At 32.4% G+C, this 12709-nt stretch overlaps 2 protein-coding genes across 5 annotated transcripts in view; one reads left to right on the top strand and one right to left on the bottom strand.

Annotated features, from left to right (window-relative positions):
• LOC120432544 (uncharacterized) overlaps positions 1–12709 on the bottom strand; it is a 658780-nt gene that overhangs the window by 311156 nt on the left and 334915 nt on the right. The window lies entirely within an intron of this gene.
• Positions 1–12709, top strand: part of LOC120432537 (fasciclin-3) — a 158312-nt gene that overhangs the window by 120261 nt on the left and 25342 nt on the right. For all 4 annotated transcript variants that reach the window (XM_052708500.1, XM_039597761.2, XM_039597762.2 and 1 more), the window contains exons 2-7: positions 2887–3007; positions 3815–4023; positions 4088–4213; positions 4277–4465; positions 4530–4708; positions 7467–7728. In XM_052708500.1, the coding sequence (XP_052564460.1) occupies positions 2887–3007; positions 3815–4023; positions 4088–4213; positions 4277–4465; positions 4530–4708; positions 7467–7728 (1086 nt within the window). The remainder of the gene's footprint in view (positions 1–2886; positions 3008–3814; positions 4024–4087; positions 4214–4276; positions 4466–4529; positions 4709–7466; positions 7729–12709) is intronic.

The raw sequence follows: 12709 nt of genomic DNA, 5'->3' as shown, positions 1-12709 counted from the left end.
TCTTATTTTGAATAAAAATTTCGATTTCGTAACAATTTATAATATTTTTGACTGTGGGTTTTAATTTTCGTTTTTGAAAAGAGAGATGAAAACCTTAAAAATTATTTTGAATGGTCTAAATGTTGAAGAAAATTTAAACTATTCTACAAATTTTGTATGGACAAGATTGTTGAATCTTGTTTTGATATGAAATTCAATAAAATTGAGGCTGATAAAACAGAAGCAAATCAGCGAAAACTTTTTAACCTTTTTTAGTTGAATATTGAAAAAGCAATTCAATAAATGAGAATACGCATGCCTTACATTTTGTTTCAAAATATAAATAGAGCCCATCCATAAACCATACGGTTTTTTTTTTGATAATTAGGAGATTTTTTTGTCACGTTCACGTCAGTTTATTGAAGAATAATAGGTTTATAATGAAGCATAAAAAGTAGTTTCTGTGATTTAAACATTAGATTTTCAGAGTTATTTCAACATTTTTCACGTTCTGCGAAATTGCGTGAAATTTGGTGTTATGAAATTGAGGTCCCCGTGAAATTTGCTATTTTCGAGCGTGAAAAATCACTAAGCCTAGTAGTCATTGACGGTCGCTACGTCCAAAAACCAAAAACCGATACGAGCCGACACCGAGGGAAAGAGTTCCTCACCGAAATGCAAAAAAATCAGGGAAAACGGTTGAAAAAAATAGTTCGTCGTTATTGTGGTATCGTGACGTTGTTGTCACGTTGGCGCACGCCTTACAAATGTTTGATGAAACACAGTTGAAAGTGTTTAGAAAGGTGTCAATTTACCTTGTTTGTGTAATTTTACGTGAATTTAAGATTAAATTACACTTCAAAATGTGTAATTTTAGTTGAAATTTACATAGTTTTGAGGTAAAATTACAATGTTAAACTATATTTTATTTTGCAATAAATAGCATGTCATTTTACAAAATTTTCACCTTTTTGTAAATTTTCAAATAAATATTAAATTTATGATATTATGTCAGGAAAGCACACCGTCACCTTGCAATAGAACTTTCCATCGATGCCAGATATTTGCATGCGACACACACAATCACTTTTGCTTGTGTGTTTGTGCAAGTGTGGGTGTTTGTTTTTCGTGCGATGCGATGTTTCGAAGAGTCTCCCACATTTTTTTTTCATGCACTTCCAAAACACACAAAATGTGACCACAACAACAACCCACGCGCTGTGGCGAAGTGGTGAAAGGAAACAAACAGAGGATAGAAAAAGCTAAACATCTCACTCATTTGTGATTGTGAAGGGGTTTGAAAGCGCTTATCTACCTGTGATTATTTAGGGAGTTTTGAAGAAGGGAGGGTAGAGAAAAAAAATTGTTTGAGGACTCAAAACCTATCTCCACGTTTGTTACTCGTAAAGACATAGGTCAAATTTGAATAAATTTAAGACAACAATTATAAATGAATTTACATACTTTTTTTTTATTTTTACCCAAATTCAGTCAATTTTACTTGTTTCAAATGATGAAACGACATACTTTTCATCGCCAAAAATAACTGTACTGAAAAGTACTTTTCAGCATCCATTTGATTGCTGAAATTTTAAAATTTACAGCACTTGTATCGAAAATTGATAGTTGTAAAAAAAAGTTACAAAAAAATCGTGCTGAAAAAATCTTATATTTGCATAAACTACTCTCATTTGTGGTTTGGTTGAGCGTTTTAGCAGAATGCATGCATGAATGTGTATTTACTCTCATTTGACATTTTTTATCGAATATCAAAATCAAAATGAATTTATAAGTTTCAATCCACAAACTTTATTTACTCTCATTGCAAAGTACGCGGTACAAAATTCCCCTCTAAACAGCCAATAACGCCCCAAAAACAACTTTTCCACCCTCCGGTTTTGCGGTTTCATCTAACGACCCCCTTAATTAGTCAATCAGTCAAGGATAATGAGAATATTTTGCTTCTTTTTTTTGGTGCGCTATATTTTCATCCAGCTTGTTGCTGGAAGCTTTCAAGTTTCAAATGGGCTTGTAAAAGTAAATAAATGAAACGTCCACCCACACCCAAAAAAAATGGCTGCACACATACTCATCGTGGGAGGGACACAAATTTGAAAACTTTTTGCCAAAGCTATCATATTGACAAAGTTGTGATTGTGTGGTGGTCGCTTTTCCATCCCCCCTCTTTTTTAGGGGAGTCGGGTGGGGAAAAGCTCTCAGCGGTGGTCCGTTTTAATTAGACGACGACCGGCGAGCTTTTTTTTCCCTCCCTCGAGGACCAACTAGATTGAAATGAGATTAGGGTTAGGATTAATGGGAGCCACTGAAACTGGCAGGATGAAATTATTCTCTTTTTTTCTTGTTTGGAGGGGAAAATTCTTGTAAGAATTTTGAGGATACATCAATTTAAGCAGTTAACTTTTTTTGGGACTTGGGACTGGATTTCGCTCATCCGATGGGGATTAAAGTAATTTGTGTTCTTGCACAAGTAAAAGAGTCAATTTTTCCAGCGAGGGCGGGTGGCATATGCCATCACAATCCATTAATCTTGCTCTGTTTAGAAATTTAACATGCGCAAAAAAAATCACTCATGAAAAATTCATACAGAAATTCATTTGCAAACAAAAACATTTTATTCCATCCGGTGGACAAACCGGAAAAACAACAAATCCCAAATCGCTGCAATCCAGTCGATTTGTGTTGCATTGTTTTTAGAAGTTGTGTGCATCCAGAGAGAGAGAGTTTTGCATAGCATTGCATAATTTAAATCAAGTGATTTTATTCCCCTTCCTGCCGGAACTTGCCGCCGAAAATCAATATTTGATTATTTTTTTCCAGCAATTTGTTGCCGCGGTGTTTAAGCTTGAATGCATAATTTATGATGGATTTTTTTTTATATCTTTTCAGCCATTATCAGCGCACAGTCACAAATCCGGGTGGACACCGATCCAGCCCAGGTGGTGGTCACCGAGAATCAGCGAAATGTTAGCCTCATGTGCCGCGTCGGACGGCCGATTCAGTTTTGCACGTAAGTAATTTAATTTAAGAAATTTAAGAAATTTAAGAAATTTAAGAAATTTAAGAAATTTAAGAAATTTAAGAAATTTAAGAAATTTAAGAAATTTAAGAAATTTAAGAAATTTAAAAAATTTAAGAAATTTAAGAAATTTAAGAAATTTAAGAAATTTAAGAAATTTAAGAAATTTAAGAAATTTAAGAAATTTAAGAAATTTAAGAAATTTAAGAAATTTAAGAAATTTAAGAAATTTAAGAAATTTAAGAAATTTAAGAAATTTAAAAAATTTAAGAAATTTAAGAAATTTAAAAAATTTAAGAAATTTAAGAAATTTAAGAAATTTAAAAAATTTAAGAAATTTAAGAAATTTAAGAAATTTAAGAAATTTAAGAAATTAAAGAAATTAATGAAATTTAAGAAATTTAAGAAATTAATGAAATTTAAGAAATTTAAGAAATTTAAGAAATTTAAGAAATTTAAGAAATTTAAGAAATTTAAGAAATTTAAGAAATTTAAGAAATTTAAGAAATTTAAGAAATTTAAGAAATTTAAAAAATTTAAGAAATTTAAGAAATTTAAAAAATTTAAGAAATTTAAGAAATTTAAGAAATTTAAAAAATTTAAGAAATTTAAGAAATTTAAGAAATTTAAGAAATTTAAGAAATTAAAGAAATTAATGAAATTTAAGAAATTTAAGAAATTAATGAAATTTAAGAAATTTAAGAAATTTAAGAAATTTAAGAAATTTAAGAAATTTAAGAAATTTAAGAAATTTAAGAAATTTAAGAAATTCAATCACTTCTCAACCTTTCTTCCCAGATTCACCCTGCCCAGTTCGAGCCAACAGGTGGCGTTGACGCCGGGCCAGCCGGCGGCCAACGGGCTGCAGTACTTTGGCGAAGGTTACCAGAAGGGCCAGTGCGGCGTCACGATAGACCGGATAACGACGGCCCACAACGGCCAGGTCAAGTGTTCGGTGTTTGTGGACGGCCTCAGCGCCGAGGGGCTGATCGATGTTGTCGTGGCAGGTTAGAAATTACCTGGAAAGAAAGCAAGAGAAAAGGGACTTAATTAAAATTTTGTTTTTTTCAGTGTCCCCGTCACAGCCAACAATTCAGTTGGAACCGGAGACCACCTACTTTGAAGCTGGAAAGCAGATCACCGCTCATTGCGTGACCACCGGAGGAAATCCGGATCCCCAGCTCGCCTGGTTCTTGGGTAAGTCAAATCTCCCCGAATTCCCGAAGAAAACAAATTTTCAATGATTTTTCATAATTTCAGAAAATGACCCAATCTACGACGGCGTCGACAAGCAGCAGGACTTTGAACAGGACGGAACCACGGGAACCGCGCTGACCCTGCGCCGCATCATCAACGGTAACGACAACGGCAAGCGACTCATCTGCCAGGCCAGACACCTTGCTTACCCCGAGGGATCCTCGCAGACCAGCCTGCAGTTGGCCGTTTCTTGTAAGTTTATTGGTTTTCGTCAAAATTCCATCAAAATTTACTAATTTACTCTTTAAAATTGTAGTCCCCCCACTGTACCTGCCAGAGCACACCATCCATGGGCTGACCCTCGGACGTACCGTCGATGTTACGCTAGTCATCGAAGCTAACCCCAAGCCGCGCACCCACTGGACCGTCGACGGAGTCGGCATCGAGGAGGGCACGGAACAGGATCGATTCGCGGCGCGAGTGCCTGAGCAACTGGTGAGTTAAATTTTTATATTTGTTTTTTTGAAATCCATAAAACTATGAATTTCAATTATACTTAAAAGAATAGATCCAACTCATGAAAAATTACGCAAACCAAAAATTCTTTGGAACTTTAATAAATATCAAATTTCCAAGATGTTGCGCATGCAATTGATAAAAAAACATTCAAATTAGACTTATTGCAAATAAGGCAGATCATTCAATTTAGTAGTATCCCAAAAACACTTCAACCAAAACTTTTTTAGATTTTAAAGGTTAAAATCTAAGTACAATAGTTTCTGGATTCCTATGTCCCTGTTTTCCAGTGGGCATGCCTACTGCGAAGATTTAACAGCAAAGCCCTAGTAACATTTTAGGTTTCAAGTAGGCCATAAAAAGCTATTTAGGCTGTATGAGGGTTTTCAGAACCATCATAAAACCTGTAAGTTTAAAAATGTTACTAGGGAGATGATTCGTTGAAAAAGGTTGAGTTTGAGCGCAAGCCTAGAGTTTTTGGATTAAAAGAGCTCTAAAAAATTGTTAATTAGACATTCTATAAAAAAAAAAACCTAAAGAATTTCAAACAACAACATATGTTTAACCTGCATTTCGGTCTTTACACTATATACTAAAACGTTTGAATAATATTCATAATTTGATGATTTTCATAACAAAGTCGATAAATCTACATTTTCTCATTGAATAGCATTTTTGAACTTTATTGGATCTGTTTTTTTGAAGTATCTCTAAAATGAAATTACTAAATTACAAACGGACCTAACCTCCTTTCGAAGTCAAATCGAGCATTATTTGTTTTGTTTACCCTTTTCCATAATTGTGATCCTTGACACCTACACAGTAAAAAAATCATGGTAATTTTACATCTGGGATTGAGTATATTACATCAATTTAATTTTTTAAAGGTCCTATAAACAAATTTTAATTTTTTGCTTTTTGAATAAAAAAAGAGGTAATATTAATCTTTCCAATTTTAAACTTAAAATTTTACACAATTTTTTGCTGTGACACAATAAAAAAAATGTAAATTTGGAAGATGTAAAATTAGAAGGTTTAATTTTAACTCTTTTATGATGTAATATTGCCTCAATTCAGGCTAAAAAAATGCGAATTACACAGGTTAAGAGGTGAATTTACACGTATTTAGAGGTAAAATTATACATTTTCTAACATAAATGATGTACTCATTCCCAGATGTAATATAATCATGATTTGACGATCTATTTAAACTTCTACACAGTAAAAAGGCATTTTTTCATCTGTATGTAAAATGCCTCAGTGTTAATTTTGCCTTGCGTTATGTTACATAAATTTTATGTAATATTACAAGTGAAAATATGTAGCTCTTAAATATATGGTATTTGATAGAAATTTTGGGAAGAATGCTTAGACTTGGCTCGAACTTTTGGGGCTTTTCCTAAGACCAAAAAAGTTATGTTTTGGTTAACACATATAAGATTCCATACATTTTAACTGCTGTCTATACAAAAAAGATAGGTAAATATTCGAAAATCTGTGTTTTTTGAAAGATTTTTCTGATCAATTTGGTGTATTTTTAATATTCATTTTTAAAAAAATTAGGGACAAACCGCAACTTTTGAGCCATAGAGAAATACGGACAAAAACTGTTGAGCCAATTTTATATAAAAAAAAGTGTTTTGAAAAAAAAATAGAAATCCTACTCGAAAATATTTTTTACGACGGTTTTTTGGTAACATCAAATCGATTAATTCAGTGCGCCGTTGGCAAGGTGTAGACAGCAATTTAAAGTTTAATTTTTGCTTCAAGTTTTTGAATTTTTAAAGTAGTGTCTAATTCTAAAAAAACGAAAATTTCCCATAAAGTTGTCAAAGATACACTGAAGATAGGGTCTCTGATAGCTATAGCGGATGAAAGAAAAAGAAACAGGAAAATTGCATTTTTCTAAAGGAGCAAAATAGCACTTTTTGACAGTTTGCCTACATATGTTTGCAGAACTTTCAGCCTTCACTTATTTTGGCAAACTGTTAAAAAAGAAAAAGAACGAGTTTGTTAGTTTGTCATAGTCTAATACCTCCTTAAGTTTAACCCTATCAGGCCCTTCTATCGGATGGGGAAGTAAAACGTCGGTCCATTAGCGTAAAAGAGGTTTTGAGTGACTCACCACACATAACTTTCGGACGCCTAGAAATGAGCAGAAACTTGCAACAGAGCCCACAAAAGGCCCGGGGGTTGTTAAAGTGGATTGCTTTGCTTTGCCCAATTTTGAAGTATTTCAGCAACGAATGGTAAATCTTTTTAATGACATTTTTTTTATTTATTTTCCGATCTTTTCAAACACAAATACTTTGAGTATTATAAATTAAGACTAACTTTTAAAAAGGGCCAATATATCAATATAACGAACTACTGCGCCTCAGAATAACAAATCTATGTTGACTAAATCGTGTCTTATTTGCGGTTAAGTGGTTCCCGTTTTCATGGGCTGATTTTATATTTGTTCATTTCTTGGAAAAAATTAGCAATATTGTTCAAAATCTCATATCAAAAAGTTTTGTAAAGAGCCAATATTTCTCTATTAAACTTAAGTGTTTTGGCTAGAATTAATTTCATTTAATTTTTTTATCACTTACCTTTGTTGATTTTATTGCTATCCAACCACTTGAAAAATAAATCTAATTTCAATGGACTGCGGTAGGATTGAAAGTTCAAAATTTGCTGTCACATATTTATTTTTTAAATGCGAAAATAATAAAAAATGTTTTTTTCTCCTCAGGAATCCGGCGCGTACAACGTCACGCTGACCATCGCCGGCCTCACGCTGGAGGACCTCACGAAAAAGTACACCCTCCGAGCGTCCAACGACTTTGGCGTGCAGGACTACACCGTGATGCTGAGCTCGCTGGACGCCGAGGTGGACGAGTCGGGCGGCGTCGGCATCGGTGGCATCATTGGCATTGTCCTGGCGGCGCTGATCGTGCTGGCCGCCGTTGCGCTCATCCTGGTTGCGCGGGCCACCGGCAGATGGTGCTTCCGAGGTGAGTTGGTCAAGCAGAATTTTTCCTTTCTGTAAATATTCGTTCGTTTCCTTTTTAATTGTCTAAATTTTAACTCGTGAAACACACCATGCGTCTCCATGTCAAATCTCCTCGCAATTAATGCAACAGAAAAAAGAGCAAAATTGATCGTATAAAAAAATTAAAATTATAAAAATCAACAAAATTGGCACCGCGCGAAAATTTTGTTCCTTCCCCGAATCATTTCCCCCTTCCATTTTGGCATTCGTTTTCAAATCTTCCATTCTGCGTCATTCATTGTTTAAAAACAAATAAGTTCATCATTTAACTGCTTTGATTAATCCAACCAGAACTGACTCTCGGTTTTTTTCTTCTCTCTTTCCTTTCTTTTTTCTCTCAACTTAAAACCCCTCACCCCAACCTGCCCCCCACCCACTGCCTGCTTTCTTTTGCTCTTTTTCAGTCAGCTTGTACTCGTAAACTTGAAGCTCATGTTTAATGTACCTAGTTAACAAAACGAAACACAACCAACCACACAGCAGCGTGCAAAATCCAAACCGAACAAATTAATGCTAACATGCCTACTTTTTGACGTTTAATTTCACGCAAACCATCCGTCCGTGATGTGATTGACAGCTCAAAGAAAGTTTTAGAAGGAAAGGATACCATAGTTTTTTTGTTTTATTAATTTTTGACACAATCGCCATTTTGTTTTGATTGACAACTTGAGGAGCTCGATTTAATTGTCATAACAGCAAACACAAATTTTGTCAATTTTGTCAATTTTGTCAATTTTGTCAATTTTGTCAATTTTGTCAATTTTGTCAATTTTGTCAATTTTGTCAATTTTGTCAATTTTGTCAATTTTGTCAATTTTGTCAATTTTGTCAATTTTGTCAATTTTGTCAATTTTGTCAATTTTGTCAATTTTGTCAATTTTGTCAATTTTGTCAATTTTGTCAATTTTGTCAATTTTGTCAATTTTGTCAATTTTGTCAATTTTGTCAATTTTGTCAATTTTGTCAATTTTGTCAATTTTGTCAATTTTGAGTTTAAAGTTGTATATGAGCGTGAAAATCAAAATGGCGATTGTGTGGGAAATCAAACCATAAATGGCTTGCCTTAAGTAAGATGAATAGCTTAGTTACAGATCGAATTTATAGAGAAAGGTTTATTTTGCCATTTGAGGATTTCCATAATTTGCCTGTTATTAGAAAGAGAGATTAACCAGTGTTTTTATCAGTGATTCTGCTCATGTATAGAACAAGAAATCAACTTAATTTAAGCTTGCGATATTAAGCGAGAAGAACAAACAAATTTCAACTATAGAGCTCTTATAGTATTAGTTTTTTGTTGTAGTTATTCCGAGTAAGTGCCTCCCCTTTCCCCCTCCAACCCAAAAAGCATGCTCATTTTCCGCCAGAATGTTTCTAATCATCGTCATTACGCTTATGTAAATCTTGCTGCCCCTTTCTGCTCAGTTTCCTTCCTTTCTTTCTTTTGAGAAGGAACTTAAATTGGATGCAATCAGCAAAGATATAGGGTAACTAGCAGGACGGATTAGCATTTGCCGGAAAATGTATTCAGGCGGGAAGAGTTTCCCCCTTTCTTTTGAAGATTTTGTTACAAATTTTGCAAGCTGAATGTGTACAACTTTAGTGCTAAGAAAACTAGATTTTCGCTAAGAAGACACAGTGATAAGTGATTTTTTGAAATGTCTTAAGGAAAACTGTGACTTTATCAAACATTTATTACGACTTAAAGCACTTTCTCTGTCTCGAATATTATGTTATCTTAGTTTAAAAGCCTTATAAGTTTGTTTGATAAAAGTCAATAAAATCCTTAAGACAGTTTTAAATATTTTAAATGTCAACTTCTTCAAGCAACCACATCATTAAAATAATTAGGTTAGTCGTTAAGAAACGAGATACTGAAATCGAACCGTGAAAATTCTTGCCGAGTGAAAAGTACGACAAGTGTGTTCAATAAAGCAAGAAAAGTGATCTAAAACAATCTCATAGTCATTTTTTTTTCCTCAAGTTCTCCGATAACTCCACTTTGAAACGATCGATAAGCTTACGCTTGAAAGTTAATTTTATCACTCATTCCCAAACACAGTCGAAATAAATGGCACTTTTGCAATCATAAAATTAGCAAATCGCCCATCCTTCTTCTTCTCACACCATCCACACTTTTCCCTTCATCGCCTTTACTTGTTATTTGAATTGAGCATAATTTGAAAAATTCCTCAAAATGATTGATAAACACTTGTGAATTTGTGCACTGCTTTCTCAAAACAACTCAAAAATGAAAAACAAACAAAAAAAAAATAGCCAAACGAAACAAACACCAGCAAACGGGATGGAAGTTTTCCCCTCCGGCGGATCACATCATCGTCAAACCGTGCGTTGAGTGAGACGGAGACGGAAGACAGCAAGAAAAGAGCAAGCGAGAGAGAGAGAACAAATCAGTGATGAGATGCAACGATAATCGAGAATTAGCATTTAAACAAAAAATCGGGAAGAAACACACGAAATCACACGAAAATCATTTCGAAACGCGAACATCACACACGAAAAAAGGTTTGTACAGATTAAAGTCGTATCTTTTGTTTTGCATTAATCAAATGATCGTTCAAAGATTGTCGCACAAATCAATGTCTCATCGTAGAAATCATAAGATATTTCAGGACCGATTAGAATTGCTACACCAATCCGTGCATTCAGTAGAATCATATAAATTACAAAGTTGGATCAAAAACACTTTCATTTCAGCACATCGATTGCATGTTTAGAATCATTTGTATTTTTTTCCATTCGAAAAAAAAAAGAAAGGACATTCTTGAATATTTTGTTCCTGTCAAATGATACAAAAAATATAATTTCAAGCTTTTAAGAAATTTAACCTCAATATTGGTTGAATTTTCTCAACCAAGTAAAAATCTGAAACCCAAAACATCCAAACTTCACTGAATTGAATTACTCAATTTAGAGAAATTTACCAAATTTCCCTTTCAGTTTATATAAAAATGCAATAATTTTTGATGAACAACAGAAAACTATTTCCTTTTTTTTCCTTTTTTACTCTCTTTACATTATTTTTCTGTTAATACTAAAGACTTTAAGAAAAAAGAAAAGAAAATGTTTCATTCATTTTATTCATTACGCAGTTGCAAATATTTTACAACATTTTCATCTCTCCCTCCTGCACTACAACATATTGGAAAAAATCTAGAATTAAAGCTTTTTTCATCATATCAACAGAAAAATAAATAGAAACTACTGAAAATCAAATTTGAAATAAATTTTCTTGGTTTAGATACAATTGTAGCAAGATTGAACCAGCTGCAAATTATGTTTTGGCAAAAATTATTGAAATTGATTCGTTTTTTATTTCTATGAAATATGAAATATTTTATATTTATGTTCTATTAGATTCACATTTTTTTAAATTTGTCCTCCATTTCCTCCTTGAATTCGGTTTTGAGGCAAAAGACATAATCTTGAAAACATATTTACCTTCACAGTAAAAAATATTTAAATTTGGAAGGTGTAAAATTGTAAGGTTTAATATTACCTCTTTTTTTATGCTGACACGCTGAGAAAAACTCAAGGCAAATTTGTCCCACTAATAAGGCTACGAGTGAACGAAAAAGCATATTGGACATTTATGCGATCAGGGGCAGTAAATTGAGGTTAACTTGTTATACTTGTTTTTTTTTATTTATTTGTCCTTAAAAACTTATCAGATAAACACATTTTTTCGATTTTTGTTTTTTTTTTCACTTATTGAATTATTATTGTAATACGAAAAACTTAACTTTTTTATGTTTTTCTTCTTTAATTTTAAGTTTTTTATATGTTTTTATCTCAGTCAAATTATCTTCTTTTAACTTTTTGATGTTTTTCATCAGTTTTAAAACAAAAAATCATATTCTTTAATGCATTATGAAGGTCACAACAAATAAGTAAACTCATCACACAAAAGTTTTTCCAATAATTTGCGAACTCCACTTTGTTATGCTTTTTAAGATTCAAATTGGATCAACAATTTTGTTTTGCTTATTTTACTCTCTTTTAAATTGGCACCACTAGCATAAAACATAATGATGATCAAATTAAACTTAAATAGAAGTTTGGCTACACTGTAAAAAAAATGTGTGAATTTGTTAGGTGTAAAATAGTATGGTTTAATATTACCACTTTGATGATGTAATATTACACCAATTTAGACTGAAAAAGTGGCATAACAACAGAAAAGCGGAAAAATTACAACTTTTTAGATGAAGAATTACAGATTTTTTTCTGACATAAAAGATGTACTCATTCCCAGATGTAATAATGTCATGATTATTTTTAACACTGTTTAGAAGTGCATTTTGGTTTTCAAAAATGTTTTTTTCTGTTATTTTTAAAGAATTGGCCTGATTTAATAATTTGAAAATATTTTTATCTAACATATCAGATTATTCATAAAATATTTTATTTCTTGACTTCGAATTTTTTTTTATTGTCAGGCTTAATTATCTTGTGCAGAATTAAAAATCCCTCTTTTTACAAAAATATTTATTAGTGAAAATAAAGTAAAAGGGTAAATTTTATGTTAAGTGTAACCATTTTTTTCTGAATTATCATTACCTTAAAATTTTGCCGAAGACATCAAAGAGTTCAGAAATTGCGTTTGAAGATTTAAACAGCATAAACACTTGAAATAATTGTATGAAACCTTGTGTGGACGAATGGATAATTTTTATTACTTTCTTGGACATTTTGAAGGTTGAGGCAAATAAAAAATAAGAATATTCATCATATACCGAAGTCCCAGATAATTGCTCAATTGATTAATTCGACTTTGCACTAAAAATTAAATTTCTTACAATGTCTCAGCTATGACAGCCAAAGATGGCAAAAAATGTCCCATTTTGTTTAAAGAGTTCGTAAAATCTCTCCTATTAAACTTCTGAGATATCAACGAATGTTGCTTTATTTGGATCTTTTTTAGG

The sequence above is a fragment of the Culex pipiens genome, chromosome 2, assembly GCF_016801865.2.
Source record: "Culex pipiens pallens isolate TS chromosome 2, TS_CPP_V2, whole genome shotgun sequence".
In the NCBI taxonomy this organism is placed as follows: domain Eukaryota; kingdom Metazoa; phylum Arthropoda; class Insecta; order Diptera; family Culicidae; genus Culex; species Culex pipiens.
Note: the sequence above shows the minus strand (reverse complement) of the source record. Positions and strands in the feature narration are given on the sequence as shown.